At 48.2% G+C, this 25,841-nt stretch overlaps 2 protein-coding genes across 2 annotated transcripts in view; one reads left to right on the plus strand and one right to left on the minus strand.

Annotated features, from left to right (window-relative positions):
- LOC125428777 (zinc finger protein OZF-like) overlaps window positions 1-25,841 on the plus strand; it is a 798,123-nt gene that overhangs the window by 99,191 nt on the left and 673,091 nt on the right. The window lies entirely within an intron of this gene.
- LOC125429462 (oocyte zinc finger protein XlCOF6-like) lies at window positions 4,772-13,369 on the minus strand. Its single transcript, XM_048490592.1, has 8 exons — window positions 12,939-13,369; window positions 12,293-12,369; window positions 11,099-11,212; window positions 7,872-8,288; window positions 6,999-7,695; window positions 5,457-5,570; window positions 5,210-5,377; window positions 4,772-5,125 (listed from the first exon to the last, which is right to left on the minus strand). The coding sequence occupies exons 1-8, from the start codon at window positions 13,367-13,369 to the stop codon at window positions 4,906-4,908; spliced, it is 2,238 nt and encodes a 745-aa protein (XP_048346549.1). The 3' UTR covers window positions 4,772-4,905.

The raw sequence follows: 25,841 nt of genomic DNA on the forward strand, positions 1-25,841 counted from the left end.
ATAAAAAATTATTTGATTATGAAAGAAATATACAATTTGAGGAAAAAACGGATAAGATAATTTCTCAAGAAGATAGGAAAGCTATAGAAGACACTATAACACAAGAGGAAATATTAAAGGTTATTAAAGAATTAAAAAACAATAAATCCCCCGGAACAGATGGGTTTACAGCGGAATACTATAAGGAAATGGCGGAAATTTTAGTTCCAGAACTTCAACATTTGTTTAATATGATTATAGCAGGCCAGAAGGCCCCAGATACCTGGAGGGAGACGGAGATAGTGACAATCCTGAAACCAGGAAAAAATGCAACTTTAGTAGAATCTTATAGGCCAATAAGCTTATTAAACCAAGATTATAAGATATTTGCAAAAATATTATCAAATAGAATTAGAAATATACTTCCAAAAATAATAGAACAAGATCAATACGGATTTGTAAAAGGCAGAGACATATGTCACCCAATAAGAAATGTACTAAATGTGCTAGAGCATGGTAAGAAACATAAATATGCTATGATAAAATTAGATGTATACAAAGCATTTGATACAGTAAGTCATGAGTTTCTTTTCCAAACATTACATAATTATGGATTTGGAGAAAGATTTATAGAAGTATTAAAAGAAGTATATAGGAATGCTAAGGCTAAGATAAGAGTAAACGAAGGATTAACAGGAATAGTAAATATTAGAAGAGGAGTAAAACAGGGTTGCCCGCTGTCTCTGTCACTATTCGTAATGGCAATGGAGTTCCTAGCTAATAGAATTAGAAATAATGGAAGAATAAAAGGATATAAAATAAATAAGGAAGAAATCAGATTAAACATGTTTGCAGATGATGTTTTATTGATAACAACTAATCCTGAGGATACAATGAAAGAATTAAAAATAATTTTGGAAGATTTTAAGAAATATTCAGGGTTAACAGTAAACATGGAAAAAACAGAAATACTAGGAATGAACATAGAAAAGAAACAGTTTAATAAAGAGATATTAAAGAAGAAAATTAAATATTTAGGAATTATAATTTCTACTAGGAAAGATTGGATGTATAAATATAACTATGAAAATAGATGGAAAAAAATACAAAATCAGATGAAAAGATGGGAAGTAAAAAACCTATCTGTAACGGGGAAAATAAAAGCAGTAAAGATGTGTTTGTTACCCAAAATCTCGTACTTATTCAGAACATTACCAATGGAAATTAACAAAAAACAATTTGATGAATGGGATAGGAAAATAAAAGCATGGATATTTAATAAGAAAAATGCTAGAGTGATGAATAAAATAGTGTATATGCCAAATGACCTCCTAGGATGGGGGATACCGAAAACCCAGGAATATTATGAGGCATTCCAGATAAAGAGTCTATTAGATATTAAGGAAGATAATAACTCAAAGTGGTTAAAGTTTGAGAATGAAGTTAATCAAGGAGAAGGCAATTATGGAATTCATACTAATGATTATAAAAACAAGAAACATAGAATACTAGGCCCAAGAAAAGTGAATATGGATATATGGGAAAAATGGAGAAATAAATGGATGCCTGGCGTTCTGGACAGAGCCCTAGTGGCAAGCGTGACTGGAACAGAAGGTTGGAAAATCATAAAGAATTTAAAAGAAAAAGGAATACATAAAGTATCAGATTTAGTTAGGGAAGGAGAAATTATACCATTACAGAATTTAATAGAACTGGGAGGGAGAGAGAATTGGCTGGCAATAAGAGGCCTATGGGAAAAATTAAGGAAATTTAGAATAAAAGATGACTGTATAATAAATCAATGGTTGAAACTCCACGAACATTACAAGGAAAAATTATAGGAGCAGTATACAAGCATATGGTAGAGGATAAAGATTTTATGCTGAGAACTTTGAATCAAAAATGGGAGAAAGAAAATATCTTAGATGCTGAAAAAATAGAAAGAATCATGGAGAGTATGAAGAAGGTAAAGATAGAAAAATATGTGGAATTAGAAAGAAAGATTTTACTTAAATGGTATCGAACCCCAATACAACTAGCCTATATGATAAAAGGATTAAGCTCAAAATGCTGGCATTGTGGAGAAAAAGGAGCATATTATACTCATATGTGGATAGAGATAGCTAAAGCTGGGGTGAAAAAGTTTTGGGAAAATATAATGAAATATGTAGAACATTTAGTAAAAGTAAAAATTGACATAAATAATGAATTATTAATTGTGGGGATAATAGATGATAAAAGAGTGAATAGAAGTTTGGAACCAATGTATAAAATAATGATAAGAGCAGCACACGCTGTGTTGGCGTTGGGCTGGAAAGATGATAAAAAATGGACAGTGTCAAAATGGTTGGAATATATATGGGAACAAATACAACTAGAGATTTTTGAAAAACTGACAAAAAATAAACTATGGGAAGAAAAGATGGAAGATATAATGAAACTATGGACAGTGTATGAAACATGGATGGAAGAAGCCGGATTTAACAAAGAAATATGGAACAAAAGAATAAGAAGAATGAATCTCCTACTGCTTGCATAATATAATTAATAGAAAGGGGGGGAGGGGGGGAAATGAAAAAATGTATAGATAAAATGGAGAGATTGAATGTAACAAATGCATAATTATTCTATACAATAAAAATTTATATATATAAAAAAAAAAGAACATAAGAACAAGCCAGCTGGATCAGACCAGAGTCCATCTAGTCCAGCTCTCTGCTACTCGCAGTGGCCCACCAGGTGCCTTTGGGAGCTCACATGTGGGAGGTGAAAGCAGTGCCCTTCTGCTGCTGCTGCTGCTCCCGAGCACCTGGACTGTTAAGGCATTTGCAACCTCAGATCAAGGAGGATCAAGATTGGTAGCCATAGATTGACTTCTCCTCCATAAATCTGTCCAAGCCCCTTTTAAAGCTATCCAGGTTAGTGGCCATCACCACCTCCTGTGGCAGCATATTCCAAACACCAATCACATGTTGCGTGAAGAAGTGTTTCCTTTTATTAGTCCTAATTCTTCCCCCCAGCATTTTCAATGAATGCCCCCTGGTTCTAGTATTGTGAGAAAGAGAGAAAAATTTCTCTCTGTTGACATTTTCTACCCTATGCATAATTTTATAGACTTCAATCCTATCCCCCCTCAGACGCCTCCTCTCCAAACTAAAGAGTCCCAAACGCTGCAGCCTCTCCTCATAAGGAAGGTGCTCCAGATGGGCTGTCAGCCATCTCCAGGGCATGAAATGCTCGTGCTGCTCTATACCACACATGGAGCCCCACTCCAATTTACTAGCCAACACACCACACTTCTGCAATGGAAGGATGGAAAGAGTCTTCAGACACTTAAATCATCCTCCAATCCTGTTTGTTTGGTGGACGAGGGGATATGGAGCAAACCTAATAAAAAAAACAGAACCAAACATATTAACCTTTTATGTATTTATTACCCAGAAGTCCGCCCCACCAAAATCAAATTATGCATTTGGAATTGGGGTGTTTGTTTGCATTAGCAACCACGTCTCTCACTGAGACTCAAAGCGGATGACGTGGCGCGAAACAAGGTAATCAGCACGAGAGATCTAAAGTTAGAACGATGCAGAAAAATGGTCAAACGTGGTAAGACGAGCAATGCAGGAAACAGAATTACAAAGGCAGAAAAGGAATTGACTAGAACCATTTTATTCTACTCACAAAATTAAAATGTAGCTACTATTCACATGTAATGCTAGAAGAACCTTTGAGCTCTTTTGCACACACTAATACCGTTTATATGCACTAGTGCTGTTCATGTACTAATCTGGCCTGCAGCAACCACAAACCTCCATCTCCACCAAAAACGTGGGGAAGAAAAAGGACAGCAGAAGCAGGAAGGTCTCCAGGACAGGAGACTTCCCTGTAGCCGTTCCCTGTTGTCCTTCTACTCAGCTTCTGAGGTCAGCACAGGGTTTCTCCTGAATCACAAGGTTGCCCACTTCCGGCTGAATGGTACGTGAGTTGGTCTTCTGGATGGGGAGCAGGGAAGGCAAAGTTGAAATCCCTCCTGCTTATCCCAAAGTTGACTTTGGTGCCAGTCAGAAACAACCCTCTGTGTGAACCGCCCCAAGTTCCTTGAATGAAGGGCTGGGTATAAAAGATAGCAATAATAATATAGTTATACGATAATTTACAACCTGCATCTCTGCACTGCAAAGGTAATTTCCAACATTATAGTGAGTCTTAGTTATTTATTTAGCATACTTGGATCCTGTCCTTCCTCCAGAGAGAGCAGGACGATGCCTGTACATCGAGGGCCCCCCTCTTCTGTGAGCATATCTGGACTTCTGTCACAGCATGGTGGGCACAGCACAAAAAATGGCTGCCACAAAAGGTCGGCTGCAGGATGGAGGAGTTGGTCACAAAATGATTGCTACAGCTTATCTTCAGTCATACAGTAGGGCTGTGCTGGCAACTGCGGCCAAAGCAACGTTTCAGCACATCCCATCAAATCTCCAGTCAGTCGTCAATCAGAAACCTTGCTGGAGTAAAGCCTTGTCCGGCAACATTCACTTCCTGAAAACAAAAAAAATGCGAGTTAAATGAGGTTTGGGAGGGTGCAGAATTTCACTGTTTGCCCCGGGCACCTTTTTCTGTAGATATGCCCCTGTGAGCTGAGGGGGTATGTCCAAGCACTAGTGAAGTTCTGCCTCTGTGATGGAAATGGGTTCTGAACATAACAGCCAGATGTGTGCTGTCAAATGTATCCCAAAGACTGCACTTTCGGCTTTCAAAACCCCTAAGACAAGACTGGGAATCAAACTGAGATGTCTTGTCCAAGAGTGAACCAGGGGCCTCACAACGAGCATTCCAAATTTTTTCCCCCTGCAGGGGTTTTTTAATGCCGCTGAAGATGGACACTGTTGTTGAATGACTTCCCCACTCAAAGCATTCACACAGAATTTACTTTGTGTGAGTTCCTTGATGTTTTTGAAGATGGCTACACTGAATGAATCTCTTTCCACACTCTGACCATTCAAAAGGTCTCTCCTTTGTGTGAGTTCTCTGATGCTGTTTAAGAGTGCTTCTCCCACTGAACCTCTTTCCACACTCTGAGCATTCAAAAGGTCTCTCCTTTGTGTGAGTTCTCTGATGCTGTTTAAGAGTGCTTCTCCCACTGAACCTCTTTCCACACTCTGACCATTCAAAAGGTCTCTCCTTTGTGTAGGGCTACTCTGATGCTGTTTAAGTGCTTCTCCCACTGAACCTCTTTCCACACTCTGAGCATTCAAAAGGTCTCTCCTTTGTGTGAGTTCTCTGATGCTGTTTAAGAGTGCTTCTCCCACTGAACCTCTTTCCACACTCTGACCATTCAAAAGGTCTCTCCTTTGTGTGAGTTCTCTGATGCTGTTTAAGAGTGCTTCTCCCACTGAACCTCGTGCCACACTCTGAGCATTCAAAAGGTCTCTGTGTGAGTACTCTGATGCTGTTTAAGAGTGCTTCTCCCACTGAACCTCTTTCCACACTCTGAGCATTCAAAAGGTGTCTCCTTTGTGTGAGTTCTTTGATGCTGTTGAAGATTGCTACTCTGACTGAATCTCTTTCCACAGTCTGAGCATTCAAAAGGCCTTTCCTTTGTGTGAGTTCTTTGATGCACATGAAGGGTGCTATTGTGACTGAATCTCTTTCCACACTCTGAGCATTCAAAAGGTCTCTCCTTTGTGTGAGTTCTTTGATGCACGTGAAGACTGCCACTCTGACTGAATCTCTTTCCACACTCTGAGCATTCAAAAGGTCTCTCCTTTGTGTGAGTTCTTTGATGCACATGAAGAGCACTATTGTGACTGAATCTCTTTCCACACTCTGAGCATTCAAAAGGTCTCTCCTTTGTGTGAGTTCTTTGATGCTGTTGAAGACTGCCACTCCGGCTGAATCTCCTTCCACACTCTGAGCATTCAAAAGGTCTCTCCTTTGTGTGAGTTCTTTGATGCTGTTGAAGACTGCCACTCCGGCTGAATCTCTTTCCACATTCTGAGCATTCAAAAGGTCTCTCCTTTGTGTGAGTTCTTTGATGCTGTTGAAGACTGCCACTCCGGCTGAATCTCTTTCCACATTCTGAGCATTCAAAAGGTCTCTCCTTTGTGTGAGTTCTCTGATGATGTTGAAGAGTGCTTCTGTCACTGAATCTCTTTCCACAGTCTGAGCATTCAAAAGGCCTTTCCTTTGTGTGAGTTCTTTGATGCACATGAAGACTGCCACTGTGACTGAATCTCTTTCCGCACTCTGAGCATTCAAAAGGTCTCTCCTTTGTGTGAGTTATTTGATGCTGTTGAAGACTGCTACTCTCACTGAACCTCTTTCCACAATCTGAGCATTCATAAGGTCTCTCCTTTGTGTGAGTTCTTTGATGCACATGAAGAGTGCTATTGTGACTGAATCTCTTACCACACTCTGAGCATTCAAAAGGTCTTTCCTTTGTGTGAGTTCTTTGATGCTGTTGGAGAGTGTCATTCCGATTGAATCTCTTTCCACACTCTGAGCATTCAAAAGGTCTCTCCTTTGTGTGAGTTCTTTGATGCGCTTGAAGACTGCCACTGTGACTGAATCTCTTTCCACACTCTGAGCATTCAAAAGGCCTTTCCTTTGTGTGAGTTCTTTGATGCACATGAAGAGTGCTATTGTGACTGAATCTCTTTCCACACTCTGAGCATTCAAAAGGTCTCTCCTTTGCGTGAGTTCTTTGATGCTGTTGAAGACTGCTACTCTCACTGAACCTCTTTCCACAGTCAGAGCATTCAAAAGGTCTCTCCTTTGTGTGAGTTCTTTGATGCACATGAAGAGTGCTATTGTGACTGAATGTCTTTCCACACTCTGAACATTCAAAAGGCCTTTCCTTTGTGTGAGTTCTTTGATGCACATGAAGAGTGCTATTGAGACTGAATCTCTTACCACACTCTGAGCATTCAAAAGGTCTCTCCTTTGTGTGAGTTGTCTGATGATGATGAAGAGTGCTTCTGTCACTGAATCTCTTTCCACACTTTGAGCATTCAAAAGGCCTTTCCTTTGTGTGAGTCCTTTGATGATTTTGACAAGCGCTACTGTGACTGAATCTCTTTCCACACTCTGAGCATTCAAAAGGCCTTTCCTTTGTGTGAGTTCTTTGGTGCACCAGGAGCTTTGATTTGCAGCTGAAGAACTTTCCACACGAAAAACATTTATGTGTCCTTATTATACTATGCTTTGGAAAATGTACATTACTCTTTCTTATACCAGAGAAGGCCTTTCCACTCTCTATGCCGATAAATGGATTCTCTCCTGAATGAGTCCCACAATGGTTTTGAGAAAGATCTGATTGTCCTGAGAAGCTTTTGCCACAGTCTGCGCAGCTGTAAGGTTGCTCTTCTTTATATGTTCTTTGATGGCTAGGTAGCTCTGTTCTGCAAACATAATTCTTTCCAAACTCCAAGCATTGATGGGTCTTCTTTCCACTGTGCATTTGCAGATGGAGCTCATATTGGCTTTGATCTGAGAAGGTCATCCCACATTCCAAGCACTTATGTGCTTCCTCTGCTGTTTGGATTAGTTCACTGAAATCCTGCCCTTGGCATGAAATAGGTTTTTCCCTATTATCCATCATGGGACTTCCTTTCTGCTTATTAAGTCCACCTCGATTCCTGGCGATTCCTTCCAAATCTTCGTTCTGGACTTTATTTAGCACTGTCTCATCACCTTCATTCCACCGCTCACCCCCTGCTGGAATAAAAATTGAAATCCTGTGAGAATCCACACAAGGAAGTATGGTCTTCCCTAGAAGTTCCGTCCACACACATGAGTGTTTCACTGTATTATTATACACTTTAGCAGGGCATTCAAGACTTCAGCATCAGAAAAGTTTGGTTTGCAATCTAATGATTTATACACACCCTCACCTGATTGAGTCTGATGTGATGAAATGGCTGATTTCTGCTTGAAGATCTTTCTGCACTTCAGGAAGTTGTATAATTTTTCTTCTAAGTGAATTTGCCTCTCAGAAATAAAAGTGATGTTCTTACTGAAGGTCTTCCCGAAGGCCAGATTTTCACTTCTGTTTTCCCTGGAGCAGAGTCTCTGGTTAGAACAAAGACATTCGTTCCTCCTTCTTTCGGTTGATCTTTCTTCTTGGACTGGACTTTCACAGAAGCATCCTCCTTGGGACGGAACGGACTTGTCTGCCGTCTGGTCTGCATGGCTACCTTCCTGCCTCAGTGGTCGGTCTCTGTCCCCAACCTTTCCTTCAGAAACATCATCCTGGTCTTTTCCCACAGAGAGCCCCTCGTTTCCTGCAACCATCTCCTCTATAGGTGCGTCTGGAAGAAAGAAAGAGGTCCAGTCAGCACATGGGCAAGAATCCAAGCCCCCTGTCAGGCATTGCTCATTAGCAGGTGACCATTTTCTTTACATTCTTTCCCCCCCTGCCCCCCCCACCCCCACCCCCAGCAACTGAGCTCCAGTTCCACCTTATCCTTAGCAGGTTTTATATTCTATCCTTTGCACTTTAAGGGGAGGAAATGGGAAACCAGCATTCCCCTACGGTTCACATTTTGAGTCTCTGCGACTTATGATTAAAGAGAAGAAGAGAAAGCTTTTATTTACCACTCTTCTCCTACCCTAAAGGGCCTGAAAGTGGCTTATAAATTACATTCCTCCCCCCCCCTCACAACAGGGAGGTGGAACTGAGAGACTTCTGAGAGAACTGTGACTAGCCCAAGGTCACCCAGCAGGCTTCATGTGGAGGAGCAGGGACTTAAGCCCCTCTCTCCAGATTGGACTGCACTTAGCCACTATACCACACTAGCTCTCCATAAGAAGTTACCACGATCTCCTGTCCTGCAACTATACAGAGATGTTCATTGTAGGAACATCAGAAAGAGCCTGCTGGATCTAGTCCAGCACTCTGCTACTCGCAGTGGCCCACCAGGTGCCTTTGGGAGCTCACCTGCAGGAGGTGAAAGCAAGGGCCTTAAGACCATAAGAAAGAGCCTGCTGGATCAGACCAGAGTCCATCTAGTCCAGCCCTCTGCTCCTCACAGTGGCCCACCAGGTGCCTTTGGGAGTTCACCGCCATGGTGGAGGTGAAAGCAATGCCTCCTGCAGCTGCTGTCCCTGGAGCACCTGGTCTGCTAAGGCATTTGCAATCCTCAGATCAAGGAGGATCAAGATTGGTAGCCATAGATCGACTTCTCCTCCATAAATCTGTCCAAGCCCCTTTTAAAGCTATCCAGATTAGCGGCCATCACCACCTCCTGGGGCAGCATATTTCAAACACCAATCACACGTTGTGTGAAGAAGGGTTTCCTTTTATTAGTCCTAATTCTTCCCCCCAGCATTTTCAATGTATGCCCCCTGGTTCTAGTATTGTGAGAAAGAGAGAAAATTTCTCTGTCAACATTTTCTATTCCATGCATAATTTTATAGACTTCAATCATGTCCCCCCTCAGACGTCTCCTCTCCAAACTAAAGAGTCCCAAACGCTGCAGCCTCTCCTCATAAGGAAGGTGCTCCAGTCCCTCAATCATCCTCGTTGCCCTTCTCTGCACTTTTTCTATCTTCGATGTCCTTTTTGAGATGTGGCGACCAGAAGTGAACACAGGACTCCAAGTGCAGTCGCACCACTGCTTTATATAAGGGCATGACAATCCTTGCAGTTTCGAGCCCTTCCGCTGGACGTAGAGCTGACCTATTTGGTTTCTGTATCCTGCTTTTTCTCTCCCTTTAAGGAGTATCAAAACAGCTTTTCAGTCACCTTCTTTGTGAGGAAGGTGGGGTTGAGAGAGTTCTGAGAGAACTGTGGCTGGTTCAAGGTCACCCAGCAAGCTCTATATGTGGGAGCGGGGAAACAAATCCACCAGATCAGAGTCACGAGGAGGAGGGGGGGGGAATCAAACCCATTCCTGCAGACCAGAGTCCATCGCTCTCACATATTATACCACGCGGGCAAGTGTGTCCAAATGTTTGGCAACTGAGCCATTAGGATGTGGCCCCTTCCTGAGGGCCTCTCAGTCCTGCATTGGCCTTCAGGCCGAACAATGCAGAGTCTTGTCGGGCTTTCATGGTCGATTCAACTGGTTGCAGGCTTCCTCGGGTTGTGGCCGTGGTCTGGTAGAGGCCCACTTTGATCGTTGCATCTGTGTTGGTACCTCAGAGGTGTATCACAGAGAAAGCTCGTCAGGCAAGGAGAAGTCTGGACACACTTTATAACAGCCTCTTCTGTGTTATACACCTCTGAAGATGCCAGCCACAGATGGCATGGTAAACGCCAGGAGAAAATGCTAACAGAATGACGGAAACCACATAACACCCTGTGCCATTCCCGCCGCGGAAAGCCTCCTCGCCACCAGCCCACAGAGAAGTTCGACACGCTGTGTCCAGGAGATGGAGAGATGGCCTCCACCTACACAGGCCGAAGTCTTGTTCATGCTGTCAGCCCTGCCAAGTCGACGCACCAGGGAGCAAAACGGGTGCTGCAAAATGGGGCTCAAGTTCCTTCCTGGCATTTCCAATCCACTGTACCAAGTGCGCCCAGGATTGATGGGGTGGGGAGGCATTTCTGCTGGGTGTGTTGCCTGCTCTGCCTAACTCAAAGCAAGGAAACCTTGTTATTGGACCTTTCCGCTCTTGATCTTTCTCTATACGCTTAAATATGTAGATATCTAGGCTGCCCCGCCGCTGGCCCTGGGAGACAAAGGCAGGCGGCCATCTCGCACCAGCCTTGGGGGGTCACCAAACAAATTGCCTACTTTCTTTTCATTTTCTGGGGAAATGAGGATTTGTTGGTAATTATACCTCTGATTATGGATAATCATCAGCCCCTCAATTGGCCATGCTGGCAGGGGCTGATGGGAATTGTAGTTCATGAACATCTGGAGTGCCATAGGTTCGCCACCACTGATTCTCTTAGAAATGCACCAGCGGGGAAAAATAACAGAAAGCGCGGCAACCCAGAACTTAAGCGCCCGCCAATAAACACGCATCGTTCCAGGGACCAGACTACATTCTAATTTCAGGTCCAAAGACCAGCATAGTGGAATACCCAACGCTGATGCCTTACTGCTCAAGGTCTTGATTGATTCAAGGTAGAAATGCCGCCATTCTGGCCCCGTGAAAGAGAAGCCCTTACTCCAGAGAGGCCACGCATCCTCAGAAGCTCCCCAGCATGACGCCCTCAGAAGAGTTTCTGGTCTGGATCCAGCAACGCCCCACTCTGCCTTCTGAGAAAGACACGCTACTCCTCCTGAAGCGAAACCGCAGAAACAAGAAAAGGCAGATTCAGCCTTCAGAGGTCATGCCAGGCAGAGATGGAGAGCAGGAATGGGACATTTCGGGAGGGTTAAGGGTGTAACAGGAGTGGCGCTCAGAGCCTCTTGCCTGAGCCCCTCAGCACCAACTGCGGGAGAAAGAAAAGTCCACTCTGAGAAAGGAGGGGGACTCCCGCTGCCCTTTTTTGCTCATCTCCCCTACTCTGGACTGGATGCAGCCTAGCTACACCTCCACAAACAGAACAGATCGACGCTGCTTCTTCGCTGCCTGCGAGGGAGGGAAAGAGTATTAGCCTCCACTTCCTGTTCTGTTTCCTTGTGTGAATTATGCTTCCCAGGGCTGTGAGACCTTTCCCCCTCTACACTCAGCACGGAGACTCAGCCTTTCCAGAGGTACCCGTGCGCCTTGGGGGGCTACAGATGCCGCTGCGCATGGGCGGGGCCCTTGAATCCAGGCTGGTGGAAGAAAAACAGGGAGGCAGAAATGAAATCATCCAGCACGTTTCTGTCAGGGTCAGTTTCACTTCCTGTAATCCCCTCGTAGTTTCACCTCAATCCCCGCCCCACCACCACGATCGGCCTGGGATCTGAGGGCAAGAACCCTCCGTTCCAGCACCCTGTGATTAGAGCGGCACAAGTCAATAAAGTTCGTTCCTTTTTATAAAGTCGACTTCGTTTGAGTGTGTCCAGCCTTACATGTCACTATCACACCAGGTGAAAAAATAGCCAGACTTGAATTCAGTGCATGCAGAACCGGAGGGTCATCTCAAGGAGTGTCCACAGCATCTGCTGATGTCACATCTGGGTCTTTGGCCACAGGCAACATCAATGTGGCACCCCACCCCCACCTCATTCTGCCCACCCCACCCCCCAGTCTGGCACCCCCCATCCAGGGCTCTGCTTCCCACAGTGCCCAGCCAGATGGCCCAATAAGCAGGAGAACAACACACATTTGCCCACTTTCATGGGCATCCCAACTCTTGAACCTTCAGCACCATAAAGTGGATGAAGTTAACCAGGTGCCCCAACCCCACCCAGGCGCAGAGAGTCCTTACCAGGTGAGAGGGCATCTGGGGCACATTCTGGGTTTGGCCCTGCCTCCTCCATGAGCTCTTTCCAACTTAGCTTCCACCTTCACGGAAAGACCCAACCTCTGAAACAGAAGCAACAAGTAAGAGGAGGAGTAGAAGGAGAAGAGTTTTGATTTTTACACCACTTTTCTCGAACTTCACCAGTGTCAAAGCGCCTGACAAACTCCTTCCTTTCTTCTCCCTTGACGGACACCTTGGGAGGCGGGTGGGGCTCAGAGAATTGGGAGGGACCATTTCACCCATCAGGCTTCATGTGTAGGAACAGGCAAACAAACCTGGTTCCCCAGACTGGAGTCCACCGCTTCCTGTGGAGGAGGGCAGAATTAAACCTTGCTCTCTCTCCAGAGTACAGAGTGCACCGCTCTCAACCACCACACCCAGGAACGGATCCTGCCCCGTTCCCAGACTCTGCATCTTTCTTTAAGTAGACCTTTTAGGGTTTTCTTTCAACACTGGAGAACTATCTGAGGAGGAATGCAGGCCTCCTCAGGAGAAGGGGCTGCTGACGCACCTCCTTAAATCTGCCGTCCAGAGGATTAAAACTTGGAGAAATATCAGGCAAGGAAAGCCTTAGGAGAAGGTCAAATATTGTAGCTTGAAGTGGACATACCTGGAAGAGCAGAAGCCCCCACCCACCTCTGCTCTGCTCTTCCTCGCCTGACTCAGGGAGGAAACCTCGCCAGGGCCACCGCTGGGGAGCTGCTCTCCTGCCCACATCCTCTGACCCAGCCTTGCATTGGTGGTGGAGGGGCAGGAACCGCCCAAGATCACTCCGTCCAGGATCTCTTGGAGTTTCTCTCTGGGCTTCAGCCAGTGGTTGTGTCCATGGAGCTGGGTGCAAACCTCTCGGGGCCCGTCGGTGTCACCGTAGCAGAACTGCCGGAAGCGTCGGCAAAGTACTTCTGAGTCCAGGGGCTCCTGACCCCAAATCTCTGGCACGGCTCTCTCCCAGGATGCAGCACCTCTCCCAGCATGGATGAGATTGGAGTCCTTCCGTGCTCTCTCTCCAAGCCCAGGTCCTCCTGGGTCCTGCTCTTCCATCTTCCTCTTCTTCTACTGGGACGCCTCTGACTGTGGAAGGATTCCTTCACTCGCTTGGGTATGAAGACGGGCCTCTTCCTATGGGGGTGGGGCTGGGGGGGGGAGGAGGCAGAAATCAACGTGTCAGAAGGTAGACAAAAGAGAATTAGGACACATGGTGGTTAACAACAAAAGTGTCGTTTGTTGACATTTTGCGGAACTACCTACCAAGCTTTTTGAAATGTGCCTGTTTGGTCCTTTGGGACATTTAACTGTCTCTGGCCTCTTTCAAGATGTTTCTTTGGGTCAGGCTGTTCCAGGGGCTTTGGGTGGCTACCAAGTGGGTCAGGAGATGTGTCCACCCACAGACATAGGTGTCTCCTGTCAGCGAAGGTCAAGTGTAAATCTTGTGCTGGCACAGAGTGGGATTGCATCAGGAGTGTGGTTTGTGATCGGATCGAGGCACAATTGGATTGCTGGGATGAATGGAGGCTGGGAGGGGGGCAACAGACCCAGGGGATTTCCAGGCCTTTCCTGGATATTGGCAACCCTGCGTCTGGGAGATGGCAGAGGAGGGGGAGCACCAACCAAAATCCTGAGTGGGACCCGAACCCAGGCCTCCTGTGACTGAGCCCTCCCGTTTCTCCTGTTGTGTTCTGGGGGGGGGGGGGTCCTGTGACTCTCTTGCCTGGCAAAAAGAACTGCTCCCCTCACTCAAACCCCAGCGCAGGGGGAGGGGAAATCTGGCCTCCGCCAGGGGAGCTGGGGAGGTGGGGGGCAGGGGTGGCATGACGACCCTCCCAGGAGTGCACTTCCCTTGTGCCCATTTCTGCTAAGTTATTTATCTTCATTTACTCCATTCGGTGGGGAAATTGAAATGTTCCCCACCCACCAGGCAGAAAACAATGCAAGCGGGAACAAAAGGCAAGAGAACTCCAAGCGCAGTGGCGCATCTTAGGCAAACTGGAGCCCCAAACCTGAGTTTGATGCCCCCCCCAAGGCGCCACCCTCCCCACCGTGACTAAACAATGATTTTTTCCTACCATGTCAGCTCAAAGTCACCATCACATTATATCATGCCCCAATCCCCAAATCTGAACACAGAAATGTCAGTCAATAATGTTTGGAAAACATTTTCAAAATGCTTTCAACATGTTTTATTACTGCTAGGAGAACATTTTATGGTGTTGTATCCAGTCCCCCCAATTGGGGGAAACAGCATCACTTTCAATGTTATTTAAACAGGTGGTCCCAGATTCTCCCTTTCAGGTGGATTTAAAAGGGGAATCTGGGCCCCCTAGTTTAAACAAGTGATGCTGGAATCCACCCCCAAACAGCACCATTTTCAATGATGTTTAAACCAGGAGCCTTAGATTCTCCTTTAATTCATTTAAAGGAGAGATCTGGGGTCCTCAGAAATAACATTGAAAGAGATGCTATTTTGGGATGGATTCTCCCCACCCTGAAACAGCATCAATTTCACTGCTTAACTGGGGACCTCAGATTCTCCTTTAAAATCCATGCCGGCGGGGTGGATTTAATAATAAATAAGTAGCCAATAATAATAATAATAATAATAATAATAATAATACAACCTTTATTAGGCATTGAGAGAATAAAAGAAAGAAAGAAAACAAGCATTGGCAGGAAGGGGGTAGATTTAAAAGGAAAATCTGGGGAAATGTAGGGGGTGCCTGCTGTCAGGGGTGCAATTATTAAGCTAGCAGCCTGAAAAGCTCATAATGTCCTGTATTGGGGAGGGGGATTGGATGGGGAGGTGCCCGCTGGCACCCACTGCTGGAGGGTTGGGGAAATATCCTCTCCTTTCAGTTCTCAGACTCTTCTGCTTACCCAGAATGCCCAACTCCACCCCCCCCACCCCACCCCCTGTTTGGGCTTCCGACAGGGAGGAAGTGGACCAGACAGGTGACCCCAGTGCTGCACCTCAGCTGAAGTTGGGCCCAAAGAGGACTGGGCCAAAGTCCGATCCGCCCCCTCTGCCTCATGGTGCTGAGATGGGGCCCAAATTCATCCCCACGTCCCAGGTGACGTTCACAGCTGAAGGCTGCAGGGCCACCATCGGCACCATGGCTTCTAGGCCCCACCACGAGGCAAGAGCGCAGCGCCCAGTCAAGGATGCCTTGCGGATCCTCCCCTGTTTTTCCACTGGATCAGCTCCTGGATTTACTATCAAACATATAGGTGCCAAATTAAGAGCTCAGACTGGACACTCGGGCTGTGGGAGATCCAGCCCTCAGCATGCCAACCATGAAGGTTTCCTTGCACACAGAAAGCTAGCACTGCAAGGGAAGTCCAGTAGCTATAGGTCCCTTCTATGTTGACGTCTCTGCAGGGCTTCATTCTGGGGCTCTTGAACTTGGGGAGGGGGCTCTTCTCTTCACCGCAGATCCCCCCCTTCCTTTGGGCTCTGCCTGGCCAGACATTTCAACCCCCTCCTCCTCCAGCCCTCCATGAGAGATTTTTGCCCCCCCCCCCAGTCATCATTTCCTCCTTTGGAGACCCTCGTCTCCCCACGCCCCCCACCCAGCTCTTCTCTCTCGGGCTTTGCCCTCCCTGCCTGCTGGGGCTTGCAGACTGCTTCCTTCTTGAATGTGCCTCGGCTCGTCTGCAAAGACACTGAATGCTCCAGAGATCCCACTGGGTCCTCACTTTGCCTCCTGGGGTATATATTCCCTCCCCGCCCAGATCCCTTCTCTGGAGCCAACCTCCCGCCCTTGAGAGCAGTCCCTAAGCAGCCCCCTCCCCCTCCCCACCAGGCTCTCCTGACCGGGATCTCCGCTGCTTCCTCCCCACTGCGAAGCTCCCCGCAATGGGAGGGGCTGTGATCCCAACCCCGCCAAGAAAAGCCTCAACCTGGGCTTTGCTCACTGGGGAGGGGCTGCCGAGGCTGCAGGATGACGACAAAGCCCCCCTTCCCACCCTCCCATCCAGGGGGGGCCCGGGGATCTGGGGCTCGCAAGGGCGCCTGGGAAATGTAGTTCCCGGCTGCAAAACAAAGCGCAGCCCCGGCCGGAGGAGATCACAAGGGCTCTTCTGGCTCTCGCGGGTCCGCCGGAAAAGTGGGGAAGAGGGGGGGGGGCGGGACGACACGTGTGATGTGAACGGGGGGGGGGGAGACGAGCTGCTCCCCTCCCCCAGGGCTTAATCCCCGGGCAAGATCAGAGTGCACTGCAGAGGGGGGGGAGAGGGGGTCCCTTGGGCGAGCTGCTCCCTCCCCCGCCCTGCTTGAAGGGGTTCCCCGCTGCAACCCACCTGGAGTCTCCGGCGCGTGAGAGAACTCGAACAGCCATTCAGCAGCTGAGCAGCAGCAACGAAAGGAATTCTTCTCCCGTCCAAGACTCTGCCGGGAAGTTCCTCGCAGGAGTCGCGCTTCCAGACGCAGCTGCAACCACGCGGGGCCGCCCAGCAGCACGCCCCACACACGGGGGGAGGAGGAGGAGGAGAGCCAGGTGGGGACGAGGCGGGGCCGCGAGCCGGGCGGCGTCTGGCCAGGCGGGGCTGTGGCCGGGGAGAAACCTCCTTGAAGGGGAAGGGCCAGGGGCGTAACGAGGCAGCCCTGGGCAAACTGGAGCCCTGGGCAAAACCTGAGTTGGATGAGCCCCCCCTCCCCCCCCCCCCGCGGCCACTCCACCACGACCAATTTTTTTTTTGCACCAGGACATTGGTGCCTGCAGGGGGTGCATTTTTAGACATGTCAGCACCAAAATTCTTTGCTAAGGAGATGGGGGCTACCCTTTGAGGGTCCATAACTTTGGCCCCCCTGAACCAAACTGCACCAAACTTGGGGGGGGGGTCCCATCATCTCCAGATGATACCCTGAAATTTTGGTGCTGATACATCCAAAAATGCACCCCCTGCAGGAACATCCTAGAAATTTGCCCAAGAATCTTTGTTCTGCATTGAGTTTTCTGCATTGCTGTCAATGGGGGTTGCAGGCTGTGGGGGGGGGCACATTTCTGAAGGCACAGTCTCACAACTTTCAGGGTCTCATCAGGAGACTGCCCTAATGATACCCCCCAAGTTTGGTACAGTTTGGTTCAGGGGGGCCAAAGTTATGGACCCTCAAAACTGTAGCCCCCATCTCCTATTAGCTCCTATTGGAAATAATGGGGGATAGGGGCACCCCCTTTGGGAGCCCATAACTTTGGACTCCCTGAACCAAACCTCACCAAACTTGGGGGGTAGTATAAGGACAGTCTCCTGATGATACGCTGAAATTTCGGTGCCACTAGCCTAAAAACTGCGCCCCCTGCAGGCCAAAAATGAAAAACCACTAAAATACCCAAAAACGAACCCAGCATTTTGATGCCCCCCACAAGGTGATGCCCTGGGCAGCTGCCCACCTTGCCCAATGGGCATTACGCTAGTGGGAAGGAAGGGAGACCTTCTGGCCTCGGGGGCGGCGGCGGCTGCTGCTGCTGAAACTCGGTCCCAGCAGGCCTGGGGGTCGGGGGAGGGGGGGAAGGGAGGGAGGGAGCGCCCATGCATGCATGCCCCGGGGGTCCCGCTCCGGCCAGGCCAGGCCAGGGGGTCCCTGTCATGTGCGGGCAAGACAAAAGCTAGACGGAGCAGCAGGGCCAGCCCGACCTTCTGGGGTTGGGGGTGACAGGATCGCCCCGAAGAATCCCGGCGCAACACCCTCTTGGCAAAGCCCATCTTCTGTCTTCTGGCAATGGAGGGTGTCCCCCCCCCCCCGGGGGGAATTGTTAGGGTGACGAGATCTTCTTCAGGGTGCGGGACAGGAAGGAAGCAACCAGTTTATATGTATAAATATATATGTATGCATGTGTGTGTATGTATGTGTATATGTGCGTGGGGGGCAGAGGCGTTCCTCCCATTGGGCAAAGTGGGCAGCTGCCCTGGGCGCCGCCTTGTGGTGGGCGACAAAATTGCAGGTTCATTTCTGGAGGATTTTGTATTTTCAGTGTTTTCTCCATTTTTGGCCTGCAGGGGACGTGAATTTTAGGCTAGCAGCACCAAAATTTCAGGGATTTTTTTGGAGACTCTCCTGATGATAAGATCAATTTCAGGTTTCTGCGGGAGGTTTGGTTTAGGGAGTCCAAAGTTATGAACTCCCAAAGGGAGTGCCCCCATCCCCCATTGTTTCCAATGGGAGCTAATAGGAGATGGTGGTTACACCTTTGAGGGTCCATAACTTTGGACCCCCTGAACCAAACTTCACCAAACCTGGGTGGTATCATCAGTAGGGTCTCACGAGGATACTCTGAAATTGTTGTGCTGCTATCTTAATAATTGCACCCCTGACAACAGGCACCCCCTAAATTTCCCCAGATTCTCTTTTTAAATTCACTCCCTTCCCACCAATGCTTGTTTTCTTTCTTTCTTTTATTCTCTCAGTGCCTAATAAAGGTGGTGGTGGTGGTGGCTGTTGTTGTTGTTGTTATTATTATTATTATTATTAAATCTACCCCCTTCGGCATGGATTTAAAGGGAGAATCTGGGCTTCCTAATTTGAACACCATTGAAAATGATGCAGTTTGTGGGTGGATTCCAGCATCACTTGTTTAAACTAGAGAGCCCAGATTCTCCTTTTAAAACCACCTTTAAGGGAGAATCTGGGGTCCCCAGTTTAAATAACATTGATGCTGTTTCCCCCAATTGTGGGGACTGGATACAACACCATAAAATGTTTTCATAGCAGTAATAAAACATTTTGAAAGCATTTTGAAAATGTTTTCCAAAAAATATTTCTGCTGTGTGGCATGGCCCATTGCTGTGTTCAGATTTGTGAGTTGGGGATGTTCTATAATGTGATGGTGACTTTGGAACGATCTGGTGGAAAAATCATTGTTTGGTCATGGTGGGGGAGGGTGGCTGCCCATGGGGGGGGGGGCATCAAACTCAGGTTTTGCCCAGGGCTCAAGTTTGCCTAGGTACGCCCCTGGTGGGGGGTATACACACACACACGTTTATATATGCCTCACTGGGATCCCACGGCAGAGAAAAAAACAGGGATTCCGGAAAGTGCGCTTGCAAGAGGCAGGTGGGGCCAGGGGGGCCTCTGTAGTCCAGGGGGCCAGCAAGAACAAGGCCGCGAGGCTCCAGCCCTGCTAAATCTGTGTATGTATGTGTATATGTATATAAAATTATGAAGTCTATATATATGTATATAAATTATGTCTATATGTATATAAAATTATGAAGTCTATAAAATTATGCATGGGGTAGAAAATGTTGACAGAGAAATTTTTCTCGCTTTCTCACAATACTAGAACCAGGGGGCATCCATTGAAAATGCTGGGGGGAAGAATTAGGACTAATAAAAGGAAACACTTCTTCACGCAACGTGGGATTGGTGTTTGGAATATGCTGCCACAGGAGGTGGTGATGGCCACTAACCTGGATAGCTTTCAAAGGGGCTTGGACAGATTTATGGAGGAGAAGTCGATTTATGGCTACCAATCTTGATCCTCTTTGATCTGAGGTTGCAAATGCCTTAGCAGACCAGGTGCTCGGGAGCAGCAGCAGCCGCAGAAGGCCATTGCTTTCACCTCCTGCCTGTGAGCTCCCAAAGGCACCTGGTGGGCCACTGCGAGTAGCAGAGAGCTGGACTAGATGGACTCTGGTCTGATCCAGCTGGCTTGTTCTTATGTTCTTATGTTCTTATGTTCTTATGTTCTTATATACATATACATACACACATATATATACACAAACACACACACATATATATTTTATATATATGAATAAACCAGACTTTTCAATCAAATAAAACATGTTTTTTAAATTTTATTTAAAAACTCACTGCTGACAGACGGATCCCTGGTCTGGTTTAGTGGGGCTGGAGCCACACGGCCTTGTTCTTGCTGGACCCCCGCAGGCTGCAGAGGCCCCCCCCCGTCCCCGCCTGCCTCTTGCAAGCACATGTTCCGGAAACCCTGTTTTTTCTCTGCCGTGGGATCTCAGTGGGGCAACAAAGGGAGATGTCTCATCTTCTAATCCATAAAACAGGCTGGGGACCTCCACAGTTGAGCCGCAATCATTAAAAATATTACAAACGCATATTCCTAAAGTTTTTTCCTTGGTAATGGGATTCCTCTGGAGCAGGAAAAACTGCCCAACTACAGCATCAGTGGAAAAGTCTGAAGGGGCTTATGACTTAGCCAACGGCTGCCACGGGACCATCATGGTGTACATCCCGCTTCCAAAATCTTCTGTTTGCTCGTGTTTCTGAGCATGAGCAGAGTGCTTTCCCAGCCTTGCTGAGTGACCAAAATGAGCCCTTTCGCTCCCGGGACTGGAGAGGGGACTGATCCCAGCTTAACAGTAAACGAACTTATTTTTACAGAGCCAATGGGGAATTACTCGTCTTGGCAATGCGAGAGGCAGGCTGGGAGGGGATCTTTTTAGACTATGGATACCAGAAACGGCTTGAAACGTATCTGCAGAGATTTCACAAGAGACCAAATTGCAGTTTAAATATATTTATATAATTTTTTGGGTGCACACAATCACACAGTGAGACGTTAAGGCACATACACACAGTTCCTAAGTATATAAACAGGGAGGAAAAATAGGTGGGGTGATAGAATGGGATTTGGGGAAGCAGGGGACTTCTACGTTACCAAAGATCTGCAGAGAAGTTCCAGAAGAAGGCAAGGATCTCTATGCCAGCATAGGGACCCAAGCGAAGGACGATATATCGTGTCTCACACCAACTTGACCAAGGGAGGTTCAGGCTAGTAATGAGCAATGAGCTTAAGGTGTGCAGGACTTTTATAGGGTGGATCGTTAGTTTGGCGGGAAAAGAGACCCTTTGCATTAGGTTTCGTTTCTTGCCTCTATGCTGGTATTGCAGGGCTGAGCCAATTGGCAGCCTCTACCTATTGATCTACTTCCCCGGACACGCGGGGCCAATTGGTCCAGGATTATATCAGCGGATAACGCCATTAATGGTTTATGCAGAGGTGCTTCCCGCGCCCCTGCCTTAAGTATTCAAATTTGGCTGAGGCTGATTGATTTAGGAAGGGATCTTGTTGTTAGGGAGATCGTATCTGGAGGTTGAGGAAATGCAATTGTTTGGAGAAATGTTTTCTCAAAGGCACAGTATCAGGGACTTTCTAAGAAGCAGCTTAGCGAGGTGTGGTTCTCAGGAGTTCTACAGACTCCATTATGCTAATGGAGTACTCTGGCAGGGTGAGATAATCAAAGATGCATGTCCTTGCTATGAGACGTCCAGATAGTATTGCCTGGAGTAACTCATAGATTTGCACACAGATTGTTTTGCCTTAGGCTTGCTCTCAGCTTGGACACTCTGCTATCCACCCATACAAACAAGGAAACTGGCACTTTGCAGCACAAAGCATGAGAAACAATATGAAATCCAATATTTCATAAGGCAGGGTATACGGGGCAGCTGTAAGGAATTCCAAAGAGCAGAAATAAAAGGCTTTTGGTTGTAAACCGTTTATTCAGACATCCTAGAAAGCTCACACACACGGCATGACAGGAATGAGACCTCCCGCCTAAACTACAGGTTATAACATCCCCTGTCCCATCCCCCTCCCGGTGTCTCCAGTCCCATTCTCATGGGAACGGAATGCTCATCTTGTACCATAAGATAAGCTCTCTAACAGTGTGGTTGCAGCGGCTTCTGGCCCGCCGCCCGTGCCAAGGAATTCAGTCAAGGCCAAACGACTGTGAAGAGAATCAGTACAACTGAGATCTTTACATTCTGCCTCCCCTAAAAGGAGACCCTTCCCCCCCCCCGGCTTCAGTGGGAAGGCACGATGAAAAGCAGAAATAAGGGAGGGGGCATCGATATTCTCCGAATACACCCATTGATTATGACCGGATGAATATCCCACCCAAGAAACCAAATATTGCAAACGATTGCGAGAAAAGCAAGAGTCCAGAATAGCGTCAATTTCATAGTGCTTGTGGCCATCAATTATAGTCGGAGGGGGTATCTCCGGAGGGTCGTGCCAGGCATCGGAAACGGGAGCCTCCTTGAGCAAACTGGAATGAAAAACGGGATGAATATTACTTAACGAGTTAGGCAGTTCTAAACGGGCAGTAACATCATTGATCACTTTTGTAATCCGAAAGGGACCCACGAATTTCTTGCCCAGCTTTGAATATTTGTGCACGTCTCTAAGGTTTTTGGTAGACAAATAAACCCAAGCCCCAACACGTAAAGGAAAATCAGAACGATGTTTATCCGCCTGAAACTTTTGTGAGTCCTTGGCCTGCTGTAAGGTAGTCTGGACCGTCTTCCACCCCTCGGTCAGGGAGGAAATCCACTGCTTGAATTCAGGAGGATGTAGCGCCTCCGTGGGCAGTTGGGGCAATGGTGGGAAGGAACGACCAGAAACAACTTCAAAGGGGGTTTTCTGCGTGCTGCTATGAATGGCATTATTGTAAGCATACTCCGCAAGCGGGATCAATTCGCACCAATTGTCTTGATGGTAATTAGTATAACAACGTAAATACTGTTCTAGTGTTCTGTTCGTCCTCTCTGATTCACCGTCACTTTGAACGTGGTAGGGGGCGGCGACCGCCGGGGTGGTTCCCAACAACTCCAGGAAAGCCTTCCAAAATTTAGAAATGAATTGGGGCCCGCGGTCGGACACCACCTTGTCGGGGGAGGAGTGTAGGCGGTAGATATGCTGGATAAACAATCGCGCTAGTTTAGGAGCCGATGGTATGGTGGTGCAGGGAATAAAATGTGCTTGTTTAGAGAACAGCTCCACCACCACCCATAAAACCGTGTTCCCCTGACTTTCCGGCAGATCTGTGATAAAATCCATCGAAATGACCTCCCAAGGCCGGGAGGCAACCGGGAGAGGCTTTAAAAGTCCATGGGGTTTTCCCGGAATGGATTTGGCCTCTGCACAGACGGAACACCCCTTGATGTAAGCCTCAATGTCTTTGCGCATGGAGCGCCACCAGAACTGGCGACGGGCCAGATGCAACGTCTTGAGAAATCCAAAGTGTCCCGCCGACCGGGCATCATGGCAGGCTTCAAGAACTTGTCTGCGAAGGGGGGGGAGGGACATACCAACACCCCCCTCGTTTCCAAACGCCACCCTCCAAACGTAGCTGAGACTCCCCTTCCTCCGCCGGCAGGTCGCGGAGCCCCGCCTCCCCGAATTCTCGTAGGAAGGGGGAGACGATACTTGGAATGGGCGAAGTGGGCGGGGATGCTGAAGTCTGAGACCGGGTGACAGCTAAACCCAGTTGGGAGGGGGAGAGCACGGTGCGCGGGATATCCCGCAATGAAGTACCTCCCCCCTCCCCGGGAAGGCGAGACAGCGCATCAGCCAGTTTATTGGTTTTCCCCGGAAAAAAATGAACTGTGAATGAGAAGCGGGAGAAAAAATCAGCCCACCGTAGTTGCTTCGCGGACATTTTAAGGGGGGTGGAGAGGGTGGCCAAGTTCTTGTGATCTGACCAAACCTGAAAGGGATGTTTGGCACCTTCAAGCCAATGACGCCAAGTGCTTAGAGCCACTTTGATAGCAGCAGTCTCCTTATCTCCCACAGTCCAGTTGAGTTCAGGACCCGAAAACTTTTTGGATAAGTAAGCACACGGAACAAGTCTATCATCTTTATTTCTCTGCAAGAGGGCTGCGCCGAGCGCCTTGTCCGACGCATCCACGTGAATAACGAAAGGAAGGTCGGGGTCTGGGTGTTTCAAAATGGGCTCGGTAGTGAAAGCTGATTTTAGACGCTGGAACGCTGATTGGCATTCTTGAGACCAAGGGAGGGGGGCTCCGGGCTTGGCTGCTTGTAAATCCTTGCCTTTGGTGCGTAAGAGGTCTGTGAGTGGTAGGGCAAGTTCAGCAAATTGGGGAATAAAATCACGATAGAAATTAGCAAAACCAAGGAAGGATTGTAATTCCTTTCTGTTGGTGGGGGCAGGCCATTGAAGTACTGCGGTTATCTAACAGGAGCACTGTTTCACGAAGTTTGATATCCATAGCCTCGAAGAAATATTCACATTTCATGCGTTCAGGCCAGTCCGGAGGGAGTTTACTGGCCGCCGCACGAAATTCACGGGCAAATTCAGCAAAAGAACGGTTGCCCTGCTGAATGGTTTTTATTGTATGAATGGCATCGTTTTCAGCATCCGGATCCTGGAAGCGGACACGCAAAGCTTGGAGAAATCCAGCCACTGTGCGAGTATCGTCAGCTTGTAATTCGTAGAGAGTCACAAACCATTCAGCAGCCACCCCATCCAAGACTGACCCAATGTCCCGTATTTTTTCACGCTCAGAACGATATAAATCATCAAACTCCTGCATGTGTGCATCAAGTTGCAGGATGAAGTAGGGGAGCTTAGACGCGGTCCCGTCAAAATGAGCTGGAATGGGGGGTCTGTAGTATCCTCTCTCAACCGCTCTAGGAAACCGTTGGGGTTGAGGGTGCAGATAAACCGGTGGTTGCAACGGATAGCGCGGCGGGGCTGGGGGAGCAGGGAACGGTTGAGGTGCCCCGGTTTGAGGGGGTGGAACAGGGCCTCGCACCGTCGTCCCTCCGGCGAGAAAGGAGGCAGCAGCAGGTGCGCGAGGAGGGATTGAAGTTGGACCTTGCAGCGCCGGCCCCGCGGCAGGGGGAGCGGTGGTAGGTGCGCGGGTAAAGGTGTGGGCGCCGACCGGAGCTCGCACCATCGTATCCCGCTGCCTTTTCAAATCCTGCTCCAGGGCAGCCAATTCCCTCTCTTTGCGTGTTAAGGCATCCTGATGTGCATGTAGGGCTGTCCTTTCACGATCCAATTTAGCTCGTTCATCTCGTTGTATGGCCGCAGTCAGCTCACTCTGCGTTTGTATGGCTCTGATGCTTTCGCGCTGGCGTTCCAAATCCATCTTAGAGTGATCCAGTACTTTATCATGGATCGTTAAATTCTGCTGATACTGTTGTTGCAACGCCTCCTTTGCCCGGTTCAACTCGAGTTGGATGTCTTTGCGTTGTTGTTCACGGTCCCTTTGCAAACCCTCGCGCTCCTCTTCCCAGAGTCTGCGCTCACGGTCCCAGGCTTCTTTGGCATCGCGAAGCCTGGTCACTTCATCGTCCCAACTTTCTTTGGAAGGGAGGGGGAACGATTCAGGATCGGGAGTCGGGTCGTCCTCGGGTTCCTCCTCACCGGATGGCAGCTCCTCCTGTCCTCCGATGGCTCCACGGAGCGCCTCCATCCTCGCATCCGCTCCCGGTTCGGGGACTAGGAAGCTGGCCCGGGAGCTGGCACGGAAACCCCTTCCGATCATCGACCCCGATCTCGTCATAGTCCCGGCTTCTGCTGTGGATTTGGGACGGGCCCCAGTACTATGCCATTGTTGGTCCTTGGGAGCATCATCGAAGTACGTGTCAAGGAATCGTTCAATTGACTCCTGGGTGTCAGCATGAAGCGTGGTCAGACCCAGTTCCTCCGAAACTGGTTGCATTTGGGGTTTGTAATCCACACGGAGTCGAGTGGAGATGATCCGGTCAACAGGCGCTCGATCCATGGACAG

The sequence above is a fragment of the Sphaerodactylus townsendi genome, linkage group LG03, assembly GCF_021028975.2.
Source record: "Sphaerodactylus townsendi isolate TG3544 linkage group LG03, MPM_Stown_v2.3, whole genome shotgun sequence".
Taxonomy (NCBI): domain Eukaryota; kingdom Metazoa; phylum Chordata; class Lepidosauria; order Squamata; family Sphaerodactylidae; genus Sphaerodactylus; species Sphaerodactylus townsendi.

Bases quoted from the DNA above. Each gene is read 5' to 3' on its own strand.
- LOC125429462 (XM_048490592.1), bottom strand. From the start codon at position 13,369: ATGGAAGAGCAGGACCCAGGAGGACCTGGGCTTGGAGAGAGAGCACGG. The intron at 12,370-12,938 runs GTATGTCCACTT...CTTTCCGTGAAG, and splicing joins GGGGGCTTCTGCTCTTCCAG to GTGGAAGCTAAGTTGGAAAG. The intron at 5,571-6,998 runs GCCTTTTGAATG...CACAAAGGAAAG, and splicing joins AGGACTCACACAAAGGAAAG to GCCTTTTGAATGCTCAGACT.